This window comes from Mustelus asterias, unplaced genomic scaffold (genome assembly GCF_964213995.1).
Source record: "Mustelus asterias unplaced genomic scaffold, sMusAst1.hap1.1 HAP1_SCAFFOLD_435, whole genome shotgun sequence".
Taxonomy (NCBI): Eukaryota; Metazoa; Chordata; class Chondrichthyes; order Carcharhiniformes; family Triakidae; genus Mustelus; species Mustelus asterias.
The window spans coordinates 214,725-235,516 of record NW_027590390.1 but is presented as its reverse complement, the minus strand read 5'-3'; the positions used below and the strand labels follow the sequence as shown (position 1 = coordinate 235,516).

At 45.6% G+C, this 20,792-nt stretch overlaps 1 protein-coding gene across 2 annotated transcripts in view; it reads left to right on the top strand.

The window, feature by feature from the left end:
* Positions 1-20,792, top strand: part of LOC144486733 (NACHT, LRR and PYD domains-containing protein 3-like) — a 73,441-nt gene that overhangs the window by 39,921 nt on the left and 12,728 nt on the right. The window contains exons 8-10 of one of the 2 annotated variants that reach the window (XM_078204760.1): positions 1,175-1,345; positions 10,910-11,080; positions 16,185-16,355. In XM_078204760.1, the coding sequence (XP_078060886.1) occupies positions 1,175-1,345; positions 10,910-11,080; positions 16,185-16,355 (513 nt within the window). The remainder of the gene's footprint in view (positions 1-1,174; positions 1,346-10,909; positions 11,081-16,184; positions 16,356-20,792) is intronic. The other variant, XM_078204761.1, reaches the window with a different exon arrangement.

The following is a 20,792-nucleotide window of genomic DNA, read 5'->3' as shown; positions in this document are numbered from 1 at the left end:
GAAGGTGGGGGAATGACACTTCGTGCTTTTCTCAATCGGAGAGTCAGTGCAGACACTGTTGGCCGAATGGCCTCCTTCTGCTCTGTAACAATTCAGTGATTCTGCCTGTGCTGCCTGAGTGGACGGATTCCCCGAACCTGTCAGATATTTATGTGCCCGTTCTGGCAATAGTGTGGAGTTGGTTAGTTCAGTTGGTTCATGTCTCGAGTGTGATGTAGAATGACGCTAATGTTGAGTGTTTGGTCTTCGTACCGGCTGTGGGATTCATGGAGTCCCACCTCCTCCCATTGCCTTACGTTTACTAAGTTGTGTCCCTGAAGCTACATGTAACTAATTGTCTCTCTCTATTGGAGAGAAATATTAATATTTCATTGAGAGCTATGGCGACTAACACTGTCCACACTGCAACATCACGAACTTCCAGCTGAGATATCCGTACATTTACAACCATTATCTCCACAGAATTCTTACGGTGCACAATGAGGCCATTTGGCCCATCGTGTCTGCACCAGCTCACCAAATTAGCATTCGGAATTTGTGTCATTCTCCAGCCTTTTCCTCGTATCCCAGCTCATTGTTTATATTCAAATAATCGTCTAATTCCTTTTTGACTGCTTCGATGCAGCCGACCTCCACTAGACTTCCCGGCTGTGAATTCCAGACCCGAACCACTGGCAGTGTGAAAAAGGGTTTCTCTCTCATCATCATCAACCCCACCACACACTCCATTCCTGAGCCACTGACCATCCCATGTCCCTCCCTGTGACTCAGGATAAGGACATGGGAATCCTGTGCTCTTCCCTTTCACCATCATCCTTTTTGTCATTTAATCACTCCGGCACTTCCATTTTGTTCTTTCCTTGTCACCCGCCCATCCCCAGCACCCGTCACTTAAAATAATTTAATTCACTGCTACTTCCAATTTCTAAGTTTCGCGAATTGAACTGAAACTAAAACTGTTTCTATCTTCACAGATGCTGCTTGTTCTGTGAGATTTTCCACATTTTATTCATATTTCAGATTTAGAGCATCAATAGAATTTTGCCTTCTGTATCAACTGAATTTGTGTTTCTTGAATGTCCCGCGCTATACATTATTATTGTTAATGATCTTATTCTTACAAACACTGTGGATTTACCCTGATTCCTGTTATTTTTCTCTCTCTGATCTCCAGTCTCCATGAGAATGATCTCACAGATTCTTGTGCCAAGGACCTGGCCTCTGCTCTCAGTACAAACCGCTCACTGATAGATCTGAATCTGGGTTACAATAAACTGGGAGATTCCGGAGTGAAACTGCTGTCTGTGGCTCTGAGGAATCCGGACTGTAAAATACAGAAACTGCAGTAAGTAGCAGACTGTGTGTGAAATTGTGTTTATCATAATTGAATATTCAACAATATAATTTCACCACTGGTATTTGTATAAAAAACACTGCCCATTACTACTGGCGTCAGTTATGAATGAGGAAAACCGCTTTTCCTCTGACTCCTGTTGCTTCTCTCTCTGATCCCTGAGCAATGGGATGTCAGTCCCACAAATCCTTATGTCGAGGGAGTGGGGGAATAATGTTACGGTTCACCCTCTGAGGTTCTCTCCTCCTCCTCAGATGTGCACAGCTCTCCCCAGACACAGCATCCATTGATTTGTGAAAAGGGGGAGAGTGAATAGATGACAGTAAATGGAGGACAGAACATGGTGGTGGAGTCTCACTGTTCGTACCAGATGTCAGTACAGTAGCGAGAGGTGAACTTGATTCAAATGATCAAGAAGCAGAATCAGCTTGGGTAGAGATAAGAAGTAACAAAGTTAAAAGATCACTTGTGGGAATCATTTCTAGGCCCCTAACAATATTCAGAATCTTCGACACAGTACACAGGAATATTAATGGGGTCTTGTAAAAAACATTCTGCAATAATCACGGGTGATTTTAACATTCATGTACAAAGAAGAACAAAGAGCCATGCAGCACAGTAACAGGCCCTTCGGCCCACCAAGCCTGCGGCGACTCCTAATTCTTATTCAGACCCAGTACTTATTGCTCATACGCAGTTTCTATTCCTCTGTTCATCTCCAGTTCATGTTTCTATCAAGATAAACCTTGAACATTGGGCACGTGCCTGCTTCCGTCAACTTCACTGGCTGTGCATTCGAGGCACCCACCACTCTCTCTGTGAAAACTTTCCCCACACGTCTCCTCTAAACTTTCCCCCTCTTGCCTTCAAACTGTCCCGTCTTGTAGTTGATTTTTCCACCCTGGGGAAAAGACTCCAACTATCAACCATATATCTGCCTCTATCAGGTTGCCCCTCAGCCTCCGTCTTTCCAGTGAAAACAATCCGAGTTTATTCAACTTCTCTTCATACCTTAACCAGACCAGGCAACATCCTTGTAAACCTTCTTTACACCTTCTCCAAAGCAGCCACATGCTTCTGCTTGTCTGGCGATCAGCACTGCACGCAATATTCCATGTTGGGCCTACCTAAAGTTTAATACAGCTGTAACATAACTTGCCAACTTTTATACTTGATGCCCTGGCCAATGAAGCAAGCATGCTGCATGCCTTGTTGACCATGTTATCCACCTGTGTTACCACTTTCAGGGATCAGTGGACAAGTACGCACAGATCCATCTGTATGTCAATGCTCCTGTTATTTTTTTCAGATAGGGAAGGCTGGGGGACGACCATGTGGAGTTGTATCAAATTATAGAAATAAACCTTTCCCCTTTGTTTTAGGAGACAATAACCAGAGGCATAGATTTAAGGCATTGGACAGGAGTTTCAGAGGAGAATTGAAGATGGCACAGTGGTTAGCATTGCTGCCTCACAACGTCAGGGACCTTTGTTTAATTCTTGACTCGGGTGACTGCCTGTGTGGAGCTTGCATGTTCCCCCCATGTGTGCGTGTTTCCGTCAGGTACTCTGGTTTCCTCCCACAGTCCAAAGATGTGTAGGTTAGGTGGATCGACCATGCGAAATTATCATTTCATGTCCAAAGATATGTAGTTTCAGTGGATTTGCCATGATAAATGTCCAGTGATGAGCAGTTGTGTGGGCCTGGCTTTTTCGGACAGTCAGTGCAGAGTCGATGGCGCGATTGGGCACCTTCTGCACAGTGGGGATTCTATGGTTCTGTGGAAAAGTTTTTTCACCCAGAGGGTGGTGGGAATCTGGATCTCACTGTCTGAAAGGGTGGTGGAGTCAGGAACACTCGCAACATTTAAGAAGCATTCAGACAAGCGCTTGAAATGCCGCAGCAGACAAGGCCATGGAGCAAGTGCTGGAAATGGATTAGAATAGATTGCTGCTTGATGGCTGACACAGACACGATGGGCCGAAGGGCCTCTTTCTGTGCTGAAAAACTCTGTAAAGGCCCAGGGGTTGGAAGTTATGAACCAGAACCTGAATTTTCACTGATTCCTGTGATTTCTCTCTCTGTGATCCCAATGCAATAGAATGTCAATCACATTGATTTCTGTGCCCTGGGTGGAGGGGAATAATGTGACGGTGACTCGGAGGACCCGTTCACATGCTTACAGGGGGCACACGTCACCCAGTCACACAGCCCTTGATTTGTGAGGAAGAGTAAAGAGTGAATGGAGGCAATTGTTAAGATGCAGACCAGAAACTCCAAGGTGTTTTGTGAAGTTAGCCTGGACCCTTGATTTTACATTTGATTTTGGCATTGATGAGCATGAGGTGTTTCACTCCAGGTATGAATCAAGTGACGCACTTGGATGTTTTTATCAAACACAGTTTATTTAAGAATGCAGTTAGAATATAACAACAAGAATTAGCATAACCTTTACCAATTGCAAGACTTAGACATGACACAGTATAACTCTTAACAGCTAGCTATCTCTGTTGTTCCAATATAAAGCAATACCCACAGACATACACCCTTCTCCAACATTAGTTAGCACAAAAAACAAGTAAGCTCACGTGTTGCCGATTTCCATCTTTTTACCACTTCCGGAGAGCCAACAGACAATTGTTTTCAGAGAAGGATGTCGCCTCCGAACAGCCCAACCGCAGAGAGGTAACCCCAGTCTCTGACAGCTTCCAACACAGCAACACGTAAACAGCAAAAACTCCAACTTCAGAGAGGGAAACAGCACTGCTGTTTGTCTTAACTTCAAGCAGCTTCTGAAAGCAGAATTAAAACTAGAATGTTCTGTGAAAAATAACTGTCCTTCAGTCACATGACATAACCTGTCAATCACTCGCAATCGAGCTCTCCTCTGCCATCCCAGGGAAAACACTGAAACAACAGAACACTGCATTAGTTCAGATTAAAATCAACATGATGTCAATTATACTGCTTCAGTAACAATAAAGGAAACTGGCTACAGACAGCACGGTGCCGACAGCATAACCTGCAGAGAAACATGATTAAAATAGAAACTAGAAGCAGGATTCGGCCCTTCGAGCCTGCTCCACCATTCATTTTGTTCATGGCTGATCATATTCAATATCCTTCAATATTCAGGATATTTCTTCAAGACACAGTTTGTAACAAAATGTACATTCCAACATGTTCTTCAGCCCGTTCCATGTGACCAGTGATGGGCACACAAGCTCTCTGTGTTGCATGTCCCAGAGGGTCTCCTGTGCTCATCCATTCAATCGCTCGCTCTCAGCTCCACAACCAGTATCACAATCAGCGATTTCCCACCCTGCCTGTTGATCTCCCAGCTCCAGTGCAGCTGCTTCTCAGTGTAAGGATGGCACCATTTGTAGTTCATTTCCTGATGTTTCGTGCTGTCTTCTACAGGCAGATAAAGTTCCATTGTTACTCTCCCATCAAAGACACAAGCCTATGCTGGTGAGGTGATAGAAAATAGGAAGACTTTTCTATCACCTCGATGGGCAAGAATATCAGAAGAATGGAACACCAACCACCTTCAGATTCCCTCCCAAGCCAGACACCAACCTGACTTGGAATATATTGCTTTTCCATCACTGATGTGGGATCATAATCCTGAATGTCCCTTCCTAGCGGCATTGTACCAGAGGGTGTTCAGAATTTAACAAGATAGTTCACCATCCCCTTCTCAAGGACAATTGTGGATGGGAACAAGTGTTGGCATTGCCTATGACACCATCATCCCATGAAAGATTTAAGAAAGACCAGTGCTACCCACTGAAGGGATGGGTAATTGTGCCCAAACATAGTTACAGATGAGAGACACACAGCTGCTGCAGGGCAACTTGAGTGACCATTGAGCAGGCCATAAGATTTCTAAAGATGGATCTGATGGAGCCCTTCAATATACCCAGCAAGGGTCTCAAATGTCCAGGTGTTGTGCTGTGTTCCATACAACCTGGATCTAGAATCTAGTGTGGAGAAGCTTTGAAGAAAGTGTGATGCAATACAATGTTGACCAGATGCTTCATGATGAGGAACCCCATGGACCACACGCCAGGGACCATGGGATATGTGTCAGGGAGGATCGAGATTCAGTGATACAGACATGTTTTGCATGAGTCTCTCACACAGCCATTCAGTGTAATAAATCTTCACCATCTCCAGCACTGTTGCTGTTTCTGTGAATGTTTTAGAATTTCCCTGGAGCCGTCACTACATGCAACAAAGGCATTGGAATTGTATTGACCCAGTAATATGGTGAAGGATTTTTCTGGTAGTGCTCCATCTCTGAATTTACTGAAAATACATACGTAACAAAGTGACCAGTAACAACAAAGTATAACCCTGTGAAGCCCAAGGAAGCAACCCCACCATGACAACCACCCCCATCCCGGCACTTTCCGCCGAGCTGCAGGCAGGATCTTCACCTCTCCTGTGAGAATTTCGATGACCGTGGCCTTTGTCCTCGGATTTCCTGGATCCTGGAAGGATCCGGCCAACTGTGGGTCCTCTGCACAGATGCTGGAGTTGTCTCTGTCATCATAGCTTTGTGAGGTGCTGGTGTCACAGTCAGAGCAGAAGAGGACCCACTGACCACACCAGGGGCATCCTGAGAGGAGCTCCCAAATGCTGCAGGCAGCCGCTCCTCTATCCATCCAGGGCAAACTGGACCCTCCCTGCTCAGCTGGGGAGGGCCTGACAGTGACTCCAGCCACATTTTCCCACCCCTCCCACAGCCCGTGTTCCACAGAGCTCATGGAGATGGTGAGAACATGCAGGTTCATGTGTATTTCCTGTGGGTGATAGGCTGGATGTGACTCTCCACGAAGGTCACCAATCTCTCTGTGGATGATGCTATTTGTGCTCATACCTGAGACATGGTAACACTGCTCGCCTGGATTGACTCCTCCATCCTTTGTGTATGGATACACACAGCCTTTGGAAACTCCACCGGATGTTAAAATACCTTAGGCTGCAGCTCCAGTATCTGCTGCATTGTTAAAGACTCCAGTCACATTTAATCTACCTGAAGCTGACAATGACCTGTCCCCTCGAGAGTGTGAGTGAACTCAGCTAGTCCTGCCTCCATCAGCTGCTCGGGTTTGTGTGTGCTCTCCTGTGCTGCCAGATTGTAACCCCTTTGCTAATCGCGTGAGACAGTATCTGCTCTGGTGGAGGTCATGGGGAATAATATGACAGTCCATCTTCTGAAGTACCCTCCTCATCCTCAGAGCTACACGCCCGTCTCCCGCTCACCGCAGCTGTTGTTTTGTGTGAGAGAGTGAAGAATGTTAGAGGGTAATGCACATTTCAGCATGTCCTGCAGACTGGTCCTAATGTGGAGATGCCGGCGTTGGACTGGGGTAAACACAGTAAGAGGTTTAACAGCACCAGGTTAAAGTCTGAGTTTAAAGTTTCCCCTTTGGTTTCACCAATGTCCCGAAGCATGGCACATTGGGGAAACTATGCAGACGCTGCGACAACGGATGAATGAACACCGCTCGACAATCACCAGGCAAGACTGTTCTCTTCCTGTTGGGGAGCACTTCAGCGGTCACGGGTATTCGGCCTCTGATATTCGCGTAAGTGTTCTCCAAGGCGGCCTTCACAAGACACAACAGCGCAGAGTCGTTGAGCAGAAACTGAGAGAACAGAACCTTGTGCATGAATCGCAAAAACTCAGTCTGCAGGTGCAGCAGGTGATCAAGAAGGCAAATGGAATGTTGGCCTTTATCGCGAAGGGATGGAGTATAAAAGCAGGGAGGTCTTGCTGCAACTGTACAAGGTACTGGTGAGGCCGCACCTAGAGTACTGTGTACAGTTTTGGTCCCCTTATTTGCGGAAGGATGTATTGGCCTTGGAGGGAGTACAGAGAAGGTTCACCAGGTTGATACTGGAGATGAGGGGGTTGGCTTATGAGGAGAATTGAGTAGATTGGGCCTGTACTCGTTGGAGTTTAGAAGGCTGAAGGGAGATCTTATAGAGACATATAAGATAATGAAGGGGCTGGACAGGGTAGGGGCAGAGAGATTCTTTCCACTTAGAAAGGAAACAAGAACTAGAGGACACAGCCTCAAAATAAGAGGGAGTCAGTTTAGGACATACTTGAGGAGGAACCTCTTCTCTTGGAGCGTAATGAATCTCTGGAATTCTCTGCCCATTGAAGCAGTGGAGGCTACCTCGTTAAATATGTTTAAGTCACAGGGAGATAGATTTCTGATCAATAAGGAAATTAAGGGTTATGGAGAGCGGGCGGGTAAGTGGAACTAAACCACTATCAGATCAGCCATGATCTTATTGAATGGCGGGGCAGGCTCGAGGGACAAGATGGCCAACTCCTGCTATTTCTTATGTTCTTATAGCCAAGTTCCGCACAGATGAGGACGGCCTCAACCGGGATCTTGGGTTCATGTCACACTATTTGTAACTCCCACAGCTTGTCTGGGCTTGCAGAATCTCACTGGCTGTCCTGTCTGGAGACGATACACATCTGTTTAACCTGTGCTTAATGCTTCCTCCATTCACACTGTTTGTACCTTTAAGACTTGATTATCTGTAAAGACTGCATTCCAATCATTTTTCTGTAAATTGAGTTTGTGTCTCTGTACGCCCTGTTTGTGAGCATTTCTACACTCCACCTGACGAAGGGGCAGCGCTCCGAAAGCTAGTGGCATTTGCTACCAAATAAACCTGTTGGACTTTAACCTGGTGCTGTTAAACTTCTGACTGTTCCTAACCCAGAGCTCCATGTGACCAATGATGAACACACAAGCTCCAAGTTATGGACTCAACAGCAGAGTCTCTCCTGTGCCCATCCATTCACTCACTCACTCTCTCTCTGAATCCACAACCCATCTCACCATCAGCGATTGCCCACCCAGCCTCCAGGTCTCCCAGCTCCAGCACTTCATCTTCCATTGGCATAAGGATGACACAATCCAGACACTGTCACTCTTGGCTCCTTCTCTGACGCTGAGTGCCCTCTTCCACAAGCACATAAATTTCCATTGTTACTCACCCATCAAAGACACACACATAGCCTATGGTGCTGTCAGACTGCCCATCATGGGACTACCAGGATGGTCACTCAGTGTCGGCAGTGTAGCAGTCATCTCTGACTGACCGGAACCCTTCACAGAGGCTGACATGTTCCTGAAGATTGATGCTGCTGTCTGGACATTGCCAGTGTCTGGGCGGAGATGTTCTTTCAACAATTTCTCCTTCATCCTTATTCACATATCAGCCTGTAAGTTTAACACTCTCCTTGTCAGAACATATCAGGTTATTGATCCTTTTGTCTCACTGCAGCCACGTGCTGCCTGCTCGGGCCCTTGGCAGTTTCTATCCAGCCTTGCTTGGGTTGATGTTACAGGACACCTCCACTCCTGAGGGAACAGAACCTCCCACCAAACCGAAATAGCCTTGAGAATTTCCAGGGTAGTGTCAGCGAATTGGGTTTAATCTGTCTTCTGCCATTTCAGCTCTTTGTTCATTCACCAGGGCTCCCTCACTGCTCCCTTCAGAGCCTTTAAAAGTGCTGCTGGCTGCCTTTTAATCTGGTGCCAGCCTTGCCTGAATGGGGCCTTCCCCTGCAGCCAGTGGTTAAGCTCTGGAATGCACAGGGTTTTGGGGGAAGGTGGGGGAATGACACTTAGTGAGTTGCTCATTCGGAGAGTCAGTGCAGACACAATGGGCCGAATGGCCTCCTTCTGCTCTGTAACAATTCAGTGATTCTGCCTGTGCTGCCTGAGTGGACGGATTCCCCGAACCTGTCAGATATTAATGTGCCTGTTTGGTTATACGTGGAGTTGGTTCGTTCATTTGGTTTGGTGTTTAGAGTGTGATGTAGAATGATGCTAAATTTGAGGGTTTGGTCCTCTTACCGGCTGTGGGGTTCATGGAATCCCATCTCCTCCCATTGCCGCACGTTTATTAAGTTGTATCCCTGAAGCTACATGTAACAAATTGTGTCTCTCTATTGGAGAGAAATACAAAGAACAAAGAAAATTACAGCACAGGAACAGGCTCTTCGGCCCTCCAAGACTGCACCGACCATGCTGCCCGACTTAACTAATACACCGTACCCTTCCGGGGACCATATCCCTCTATTCCCATCCTATTCATGTACTTGTCAAGACGCCCCTGAAACGTCACCACCATATCCGCTTCTACTACCTCCCCCGACAACGTGTTCCAGGCGCCCACTACTCTGTGTAAAAAAATCTGCCTTGCACATCTCCTTTAAACGTTGCCCCTCGCACCTTAAACCTGTGCCCCCCAGCAATTGACGCTTCCACCCTGTGAAAAAGCTTCTGACTATCCACTCTGTTCATGCCTCTCATAATCTTGTAGACCTATATCAGGTCTCCCCTTAACCTCCGTCGCTCCAGTGAGAACAAACCAAGTTTCTCCAACCTCGCCTCAGAGCTAATGCCCTCCATAACAGGGCAACATCCAGGTAAATCTTTTCTGTAAAAGGGGTAAACCCTCTCCAAAGCCTCCACATCTTTCTGGTAGAGTGGCGACCAGAATTGAACACTATATTCTAAGTGCGGCCGAACGAAGGTTCTATAAAGCTGCAACATGATTTGCCAATTTTTAAACTCAATACCCCGGCCGATGAAGGCAAGCATGCCGTATGCTTTCTTGACTACCTTCTCCACTTGCGTTGCCACTTTCAGTGATCTGTGGACCTGTACACCCAGATTCCTTTGCCTATCAGTATTAACATTTTATTGAGGACTATGGCTACTAACACTGTCCACACGGCAACATCACCAACTTCCAGTTGAAATATCGATACATTTCCAACTATTGTCTTCACAGAATTCTTACGGTGCACAATGAGGCCATTTGGCCCATCGTGTCTGCACCAGCTCACCAAATTAGCATTAGGAATTTGTGTCATTCTCCAGCGTTTTTCTCGTATCCTAGCTCATTCTTTATATTTAAATAATCATCTCATTCCTTTTTGACTGCTTCGATGCAGCCGGCCTCCACCACACTTCCCGGCTGTGAATTCCAGACCCGAACCACTGGCAGTGTGAAAAACGTTCTCTCTCATCATCTTCAACCCCACCACACACTCCATTCCTGAGCCACTGACCATCCCATGTCCCTCCCTGTGACTCAGGGTAAGGACATGAGAATCCTGTGCTCTTCCCTTTCACCATCATCCTTTTTGTCATTTAATCACTCCGGCACTTCCATTTTGTTCTTTCCTTGTCACCCGCCCATCCCCAGCTCCCGTCACTTACAACAATTTAATTCGCCGCTATTTCCAATTTCTAAGTTTCGCGAATTGAACTGAAACTAAACCTGTTTCTATCTTCACAGATGCTGCCTGACCTGATGAGAGTCTGCAACATATTTTTTTCATATTTCAGATTTAGAGCATCAATAGAATTTTGCCTTCTGTATCAACTGAAGTTGTGTTTCTTGAGTGTCCCGCGCTGTACATTATTATTGTTAATGATCTTATTCTTAAAAACACTGTGGATTTACCCTGATTCCTGTTATTTTTCTCTCTCTGATCTCCAGTCTGAATGTTAATAGTCTCACAGATTCTTGTGCCGAGGACCTGGCCTCTGCTCTCAGTACAAACCGCTCACTGATAGATCTGAATCTAAGTTTGAATAAACTGGGAGATTCCGGAGTGAAACTGCTGTCTGCGGCTCTGAGGAATCCGGAATGTAAAATACAGAAACTGAAGTAAGTAGCAGACTGTGTGAGATTGTGTTTATAATAACTGAATATTCAACAATATAATTTCACCACTGGTATTTGTATAAAAAACACTGCCCATTACTATTGGCGTCAGTTATGAATAAGGAAAACTGCTTTTCCTCTGACTCCTGTTGCTTCTCTCTCTGATCTCTGAGCAATGGGATGTTAGTCCCACAAATCCTTATGTTGAGAGAGTGGGGGAATAATGTTATGGTTCACCCTCTGAGGTTGTCCTCCTCCTCAGATGTGCACAGCTCTCCCCGGACACAGCATCCATTGATTAGTGAAAGGGGGGAGAGTGAATAGATGACAGTAAATGGAGGACAGGACATGGTGGTGGAGTTTCGCTGTTAGTAACAGATGACAGTAAGTAGAGAGAGGTGAATTTAGTTGCAATGATCAAGATGCAGAATCCGCTTGGGTAGAGATAAGAATTAACAAAGTTCAAAGATCACTTGTGGGAATCATTTATAGGCTCCTAACAATATTCAGAATCTTCGACACAGTACACAGGAATATTAATGGGGTCTTGTAAAAACATACTGCAATAATCACGGGTGATTTTAACATTCATGTACAAAGAAGAACAAAGAGCCATGCAGCACAGTAACAGGCCCTTCGGCCCACCAAGCCTGCAGCGACTCCTCATTCTTATTCAGACCCCGTACTTATTGCTCATATGCAGTTTCTATTCCTCTGTTCATCTCCCGTTCATGTTTCTATCAAGATAAACCTTGAACATTGGGAACGTGCCTGCTTCCGTCAACTTCACTGGCTGTGCATTCGAGGCACCCACCACTCTCTCTGTGAAAATGTTCCCCGCACGTCTCCTCTAAACTTTCCCCCTCTTGTCTTCAAACTGTCCTGTCTTACACTTGATCTTTCCACCCTGGGGAAAAGACTCCCAACTATCAACCATATATCTGCCTCTATCAGGTCGCCCCTCAGCCTCCGTCTTTCCAGTGAAAACAATCTCCGAGTTTATTCAACTTCTCTTCATACCTTAACCAGACCAGGCAACATCCTTGTAAACCTTCTTTGCACCTTTTCCAAAGCAGCCACATCCTTCTGCTTGTCTGGCGATCAGCACTGCACGCAATATTCCATGTTGGGCCTAACTAAAGTTTAATACAGCTGTAACATAACTTGCCAACTTTTATACTTGATGCCCTGGCCAATGAAGCAAGCATGCTGCATGCCTTGTTGACCAAGTTATCCACCTGTGTTACCACTTTCAGGGATCAGTGGACAAGTACGCACAGATCCATCTGTATGTCAATGCTCCTGTTATTTTTTTCAGACAGGGAAGTCTGGGGGACGACCATGTGGCGTTCGATCAAATTATAGAAATAAACCTTTCCCCTTTGTTTTAGGAGACAATAACCAGGGGCATAGATTTAAGGCATTGGGGAGGATTTTCAGAGGAGAATTGAAGATGACACAGTGGTTAGCATTGCTGCCTCACAACGTCAGGGACCTTGGTTTAATTCTGGCCTCGGGTGACTGCCTGTGTGGAGCTTGCATGTTCCCCCCGTGTGTGCGTGTTTCCGTCAGGTACTCTGGTTTCCTCCCACAGTCCAAAGATGTGTAGGTTAGGTGGATCGACCATGCTAAATTATCATTTCGTGTCCAAAGATATGTAGTTTCAGTGGATTTGCCATGATAAATGTCCAGTGATAAGCAGTTGTGTGGGCCTGGCTTTTTCGGACAGTCAGTGTAGAGTCGATGGGCCGATTGTTCTGTGGAAAAGTTTTTTCACCCAGAGGGTGGTGGGAATCTGGATCTCACTGTCTGAAAGGGTGGTGGAGTCAGGAACACTCGCAACATTTAAGAAGCATTCAGACAAGCACTTGAAATGCCGCAGCAGACAAGGCTATGGAGCAAGTGCTGGAAATGGATTAGAATAGATTGCTGCTTGATGGCTGACACAGACACGATGGGCCGAAGGGCCTCTTTCTGTGCTGAAAAACTCTGTAAAGGCCCAGGGGTTGGAAGTTATGAACCAGAACCTGAATTTTCACTGATTCCTGTGATTTCTCTCTCTCTGATCCCAATGCAGTGGAATGTCAATCACATTGATTTCTGTGCCCTGGGTGGAGGGGAATAATGTGACGGTGACTCTGAGGACCCGTTCACATGCTTACAGGGGGACACACATCACCCAGTCACACAGCCCTTGATTTGTGAGGAAGAGTAAAGAGTGAATGGAGGCAATTGTTAAGATGCAGACCAGAAACTCCAAGGTGTTTTGTGAAGTTAGCCTTGATCCTTGGTTTTACATTTGATTTTGGCATTGATGAGCATGAGGTGTTTCACTCCAGGTATGAATCAAGTGACCCACTAGGATGCTTTTATCAAACACAGTTTATTTAAGAATGCAGTTAGAATATAACAACAAGAATTAGCATAACCTTTACCAATTGCAAGACTTAAACATGACACAGTATAACTCTTAACAGCTAGCTATCTCTGTTGTTCCAATATAAAGCAATACCCACAGACATACACCCTTCTCCAACATTAGTTAGCACAAAAACAAGTAAGCTCACGTGTTGCCGATTTCCAGCTTTTTAACCACTTCCGGAGAGCCAACAGACAATTGTTTTCAGAGAAGGATGTCGCTCCGAGCAGCCCAACCGCAGAGAGGTAACCCCAGTCTCTGACAGCTTCCAACACAGCAACACTTAAACAGCAAAAACTCCAACTTCAGAGAGGGAAACAGCACTGCCGTTTGTCTTAACCTCAAGCAGCCTCTGAAAGCAGAATTAAAGCTAGAATGTTCTGTGAAAAATAGCTGTCCCTCAGTCACATGACATAACCTGTCAATCACTCGCAATCGAGCTCTCCTCTGCCATCCCATGGAAAACACTGAAACAACAGAACACTGCATTAGTTCAGATTAAAATCAACATGATGTCAATTATACTGCTTCAGTAACAATAAAGGAAACCGGCTACAGATAGCACGGTGCCGACAACATAACCTGCAGAGAGACATGATTAAAATAGAAACTAGAAGCAGGAGTTGGCCATTCGGCCCTTCGAGCCTGCTCCACCATTCATTTTGTTCATGGCTGATCATCGAATTCAATATCCTTCAATGTTCAGTATATTTCTTCAAGACATAGTTTGTAACAAAATGTACATTCCAACACGTCCTTCAGCCGGTTCCATGTGACCGGTGATGGGCACACAAGCTCTGTGTTGCAGGCACCAGAGAGTCTCCTGTGTCCATCCATTCGACCGCACACTCTCAGCTCCACAACCAGTATCACAATCAGCGATTTCCCACACTATCTGCTGTTCTCCCAGCTCCAGCGCTGCTAATTCTACGTGTAAGGATTACAAGATCTGGACGCTGTCAGCATTTTTACTTCATTCCCTGACGTTTCGTGCTCTCTTCTACAGGCACATAAAGTTCCATTGTTACTCTCCCATCAAAAACACAGGCCTATGCTGGTGAGAACCCGACTCACCATCATGTCTACGCAAGGATAGCCTCTTGCCTCTGACCATCCCATTCTCTCAGTGCTAGAGTTATCTGATTAATTAGAACTCTGCAGAGAGAGGCTGACATGTCTCTGACAGTCGATGCTGCTTTCTGGGCATTGCCTGTGTCTGTGTGGGGATGGCCTTTCTACCATTTGACTTTCATTCTCATTTGACCCCATATGCCTCAGATTATATGCTATAAGATGCTTCACCACCTTGTCAGAACTTGGCAAGTTATTCATCCTTTTGCCTCACTGCAACCATATTACCCAAGCCTACTCAGGTCTCCAGTAATCTCCACCCCGATATACTTGGATTGATGTGGCAGATACTGTCCAGTCCTGAGAGAACAGAAATTTGCTCCAAACTCAGGTAGCCTTGGGGAAGAGTACCAAGTGTTGCCAAGTGCATCATTGAATTGAGTTTAACCTTTCTCCTCCCATTCCAGCCCTGTGTTCTTAACCAGGTCTTCCTCACTGGTCTCTCCAGAGCTGCTGCCTATCAAAGTGCTGCCCGTGCCAGCATTGCCTGAACCGGGACTTCCCCTGCAGCGAGTGGTTAAGGGCTGGAGTTCACTGTCTGGGAGTGTGGTGGAGACACGTTCAGTTGAAAATTTCCAAAGTGAATTGGATTATGATCTGAAAAGGAAGATTGTGCAGGGTTACGGGGAGAATTTGGGGGAATGACAGAGTAAATTGCTCATTCAGAGAGTCAGTGCAGAGAGCATGGGCCAAAAGGTCTCCTTCTGCTCTGTAACAATTCTCTGATTCTATCTGAGAGAGATACCAATGGCCCTTTGTGGACACTGGCTAAATTACCTAACCCTGTTTACACTGCAACATCACCAGCTTCCAGTTAAAATCTCGATACATTTCCAACCATTATCTTCACAGAATTATTGCGGAGCACCACGAGGCAAAATGTGTCTGCACCGGCTCACCAAACTAGGATTAGGAATTGTCTCATTCGACTGCCTTCTCCTCGTATCTTTGCACATTGTTTCATTCGATTGTTCATCGACTGTCCTCTGTTATACCTCGAATCAGCCTGTCTCCACCACACTTCCAGACTGTACATTCCAGACCCGTGCCACTGGCATCGTGAAAAATGTTTCTCTCTCTTCATCTTCAACCCCACCACACACTCCATTCCTGAGCCACTGACCATCCCGTGTCCCTCCCTGTGACTCAGGGGAAGGACATGGGAATCCTGTGCTCTTCCCTTTCACCATCATCCTTTTTGTCATTTAATCACTCCGGCACATCCATTTTGTTCTTTCCTTGTCACCCACCCATCCCCAGCTCCCTGTCACTTAAAACAGTTTAATTCACTGCTACTCCCAAGTTTTAATTTTAGCTAATTGAACTGAAACTAAATCTGTTTCTATCTTCACAGATGCTGCCTGTCCTGCTGAGATTTTCCACATATTTTATTCATATTTCAGATTTACAGCATCAATATAATTTTGCTTTCTGTATCAACTGAAGTTGTGTTTCTTGAATGTCCCACGCTGTACATTATTATTGTTAATGATCTTATTCTTAAATACACTGTGGATTTACCCTGATTTCTGTTATTTTTCTTTCTCTGATCTCCAGTCTCTATGGTAACGATCTCTCAGATTCTTGTGCCGAGGACCTGGCCTCTGCTCTCAGTACAAACCGCTCACTGATAGATCTGAATCTGGGTGACAATAAACTGGGAGATTCAGGAGTGAAACTGCTGTCTGTGGCTCTGAGGAATCCGGACTGTAAAATACAGCAACTGCAGTAAGTAGCAGACTGTGTGAGATTGTGTTTATAATAACTGAATATTCAACAATATAATTTCACCACTGGTATTTGTACAAAAAACACTGCCCATTACTATTGGCGTCAGTTATGAAGAAGGAAAACTGCTTTTCCTCTGACTCCTGTTGCTTCTCTCTGATCCCTGAGCAATGGGATGTTAGTCCCACAGATCCTTATGTTGAGGGAGTGGGGGAATAATGTTATGGTTCACCCTCTGAGGTCCTCTCCTCCTCCTCAGATGTGCACAGCTCTCCCCGGGCACAGCATCCATTGATCTGTGAAAAGGGGGAGAGTGAATAGATGACAGTAAATGGAGGACAGGACATGGTGGTGGAGTCTCGCTGTTAGTAACAGATGTCAGTACAGCAGCGAGAGCTGAACTTAGTTCAAGATGCAGAATCAGTTTGGATAGAGATAAGATTTAACAAAGTTAAAAGTTCACTTGTGGGAATCATTTATAGGCTCCTAACAACAGTCACAATCTCCGACACAATACACAGGAAAAATAACGGGGCCTTGTAAAAACATATTGCAATAACCACGGGTGACTTTAATCTACATATACAAAGAAGAACAAAGAACCGCACAGCACAGTAACAGGCCCTTCAACCCACCAAGCCTGTGGCGCCTCCTAACGTTTATTCAGACCCAGAACTTACTGCCAATTTGCGTTTTCTATTCCTCTGTTTGTCTCTTGTTCATGTGTCTACCAAGATGCACCTTGGACATTGCAAACGTGCCTGCTTCTGCCACCTCCATTGGCAGTGCCTTCCAGGCACCCACCACCCTCTGGGTGAAAACCTAACCCACACACCTCCCTCCAAACTTTGCTCCTCTCACCTTCAACCTGTACCCTCTTGTAGTTGACCATTCCACCCTGGATAAAAGTCTCTGACTATCCACCATATTGGTGCTTCTCATAATTGTGGATACCTCCATCAGGTCACCCCTCAGCCTCCCTTTTTGTAGTGAAACAATCTGTGTTTATACATCGACTCCTCATAACCTAACCGTCCTTGACCAGGCAACATTCTGGTAAACCTTCCTTGCACCCTCTCCAAAGCATCCACATCATTCTGGGAGTGTCGCGAACGGAACTGCAAGCAATATTCAAATGTGGCCAACTGAAGTTTCATACAGCTGTAACATAACTTGACAACTTTTATACTCGATGCCCCGGTCGATGAAGACAAGCATGCTGTCTGCATTCTTGACCACCTCATCCACCTGTGTTGCCACTTTCAGGGACCTGTAGACTTGTACAGACAGATCCCTCTGTAGGTCAATGCTCCTGTGGTTTCTTCCATTTACTGTATAAATCGCTCAGATTGTCAAAAGTTGAATAGAAGATTCGTTCACAGAATGTATTCAAGCAATTTCTTGGAGAAGCACGTTCCAGTGCCAATCACACAACAAGCTGTTTTAGACATGATGTGCAAATGTGTGGCGTTTCCAACAATAATAGATTCCTTTCATTTGGAGAAGAGCAGCAGAAGTGTTCCAACCGTTGCTAATTCAAGGACTGTATTAGATTAAGTGAAGACATGGCACTGGGGTTGGCACTGCTGCCTCACAGCGTCAGGGACCCGGATTCATTCCAGCTTTGGACGACTGTCTGTGGAGTTTTCACGTTCTCCCCGTGTCTGTGTGGGTTTCCTTCGGCTGCGCCTGTTTCCTCCCATAGTCCAAACAAACTGTGTAGGTTAGGTGGATTGGCCATGCTAAATTGCCCATTAGTGTCCAAGATGTGTAGGTTAGATGGATTAGCGGCGTAAATATGGGGGGTTACGGGAAACCGGGCAACTGCAGATCTAGTCTGACATTGATGGTATGGAAATCCTATAGTAATCTATAATAAAGGAAGAGATAACAGAACACTTCGAAATTAATGGCAGGATTAGACAGGGCCAACATGGATTCATGAAAGGCTGGCACGGTGACACAGTGGTTAACATTGTTGCATCCCAGCCAGGGGCCCGGGTTCAATTCCAGCCTTGGGTGACTGTGTGGAGTTTCTACATTCTCCCCGTGTCTGTGTGTGTTTCCTCTGGGTGCTCCAGTTTCCTCCCACACTCCAAAGAGATGCATGGTAGATGGATTGGCCATGGTAAAATTGCCCTTCGTGTCCCAAGATATGTAGGTTAGGTAGATTAGCCCGAGTAAATGTGTGAGTTTATGGGGAGCGGACCTTGGTAAGTTACTCTGTCAGTGTGTCTCGATGGGCCGAATGACGATTCCTACACTAGGGATTCTATAGTTGCATGATTCACACACAAGAGGTTATTAAATAAAATAGGAGCACGTGGGATTGGGTGGAATATACCAGCATGGATTGAGAACTGATCAATGGACAGAAACAAGGAGTTGGAATAAATGGGTTACTTTTGGGTTCACAGCCTCTAACTAGTGGAGTACGGCAGGGATCAGCGTTTGGCTTTCAGCTATTGAGAATCTACATGAATGACATGGGTGTGGGGATCAAATATAATATTTCCAAATTTGTGAATAATGGAAAACGAGGTGAAAATCTGAATTGTGAGGAGGATGCAAAGATGTTTCAAGGGGATGTGGAGAGGCTCAGGGAGGCTCCACAACTGGAGTAATGTGTCCAGTGTTGAGCTCTTTACTTAAAAAAGGATAGAATTGTATTGGAACCAGTTCAGAGAAAGTTCACTTGGCTGATTCCTGGGATGGAGAGGTTTATTTTACGAGGGAAATTTGAGCAGATTGGAGCAATATCTATGAATGTTCAGAAGATTAAAAGGTGATCGCATTGAGGGGATGAGACAGGGTGGTTGCTGAGAGGCTGTTTCTTCTTGTCCGAGAGACCAGAACAAGGGGACAGATTTTAAAATGTAATTGTCAGTCCCTTAAGACTGAGATGAGGAGAAATTTATTTTTTTAGATGGTGGCTGGTCAGTGGAATTCTCTTCCCTGGAGACTAGTGGCGGCAGAATCATTGAATATATTCAAGGCTGAGTTAAGAATGATTTTGGATTGAGAAGCGAATCAAGGGTTACGGGGAAAAGAGTTGAGACTATAATTAGATCAGCCGTGATGGAGTATGCTTGAGGGGCTGAATGACCTTCTGCTGCTCCGAGGTATTTTGTTCCTATCCCAATACGTCCTTCAGACTGCTCTCTGTGACCAGTGAAGGATAAACGAGCTGTATGTTTTGTCCTCACCAGACGCTCTCCTGTGCCCATTCATTAGGCCACCCACTCAACCCATCTCACCAGCAGTAATTACCCACTCTGCCCCCAGGCCTTCCTGATCCAGCACTTCATCTTCCATTGGTGTAAGGATGGCAAGACCTGGATGTCTCCACTCTTCTTCACTCGTTCCCTGATGATGTTTGCTCTCTTTCCAAACACATAAATTATTACTCACTCATCAAACACACGCAGTAGCCCAGGGTTGTCCAACGTGTGGACCAAGGGGCGAATGTGACCCTCGAAGCCCCTCAATGCGGCCCCCGGAGCGAGTTTCCAGAATCTCAGTCACACAGTTCAGTTTGAATGGAAGAATCTGCATGGAGCTGCTCCTCCAATCACATCCCATTTCTTTCCCATGTTTGCTGCTGATAGGATTTTGAGCCAATCTGCATCAAATGTGGGAGAGAAACAATTTGTGATTGATGAGGATTAAACTCTAATAATCATCTTTATTTATTACTCATTATTGTGCTCAGCAAGTTGTTTCTTTTCATATCTCAGTTTAGTTTTTAATTGAAATTTCTGCTGTGCCAAACTTTATCATTCTGAAATTTACTCATCAGCCCCTTGAGTGAGAAAATCATTGATGTGTGTTTGCCCAGTGAATATGTTGGTCAGCCCTGCTCGAGCCTATGCTGATGCCAGCCTAACGGACATGTCTCTGACAGTCAATGCTGCTGCCTTTGCATTGTAAGAGTTTTAACACCAGGTTAAAGTCCAACAGGTTTATTTGGTAGCCAATACCATTAGCTTTCCGAGCGCTGCTCCTTCGTCAGATGGAGTGGAAATCTGCTCTCAACCAGGACACAGAGACACAAAATCAAGTTACAGAATACTGATTAGAATGCGAATCCCTACAGCCAACCAGGTCTTCAAGAGACAGATAATGTGAGAGAAGGCAGCATTAAGCACAGGTTACAGAGATGTGTATTGTCTCCAGACAGGACAGCCAGTGAGATTCTGCAAGTCCTTTGCATTGCCAGTGTCTGGGTCGAGATGTTCTTTCTACAATTTCACTCTCATCCTTATTCACATATCAGGCTGTGCTGCACTCACCGTGGCAGAACACATCAGGACATTGATCCTTTTCCACTCTGTAACCACGTGTCTGAAACCTGCTCACCTCCCAGCAATCTCCATCCAGACTGGCTTGTACCGATGGGATAATCTCCCTCCATCCTGAGGGAACAGGACCTCCCTC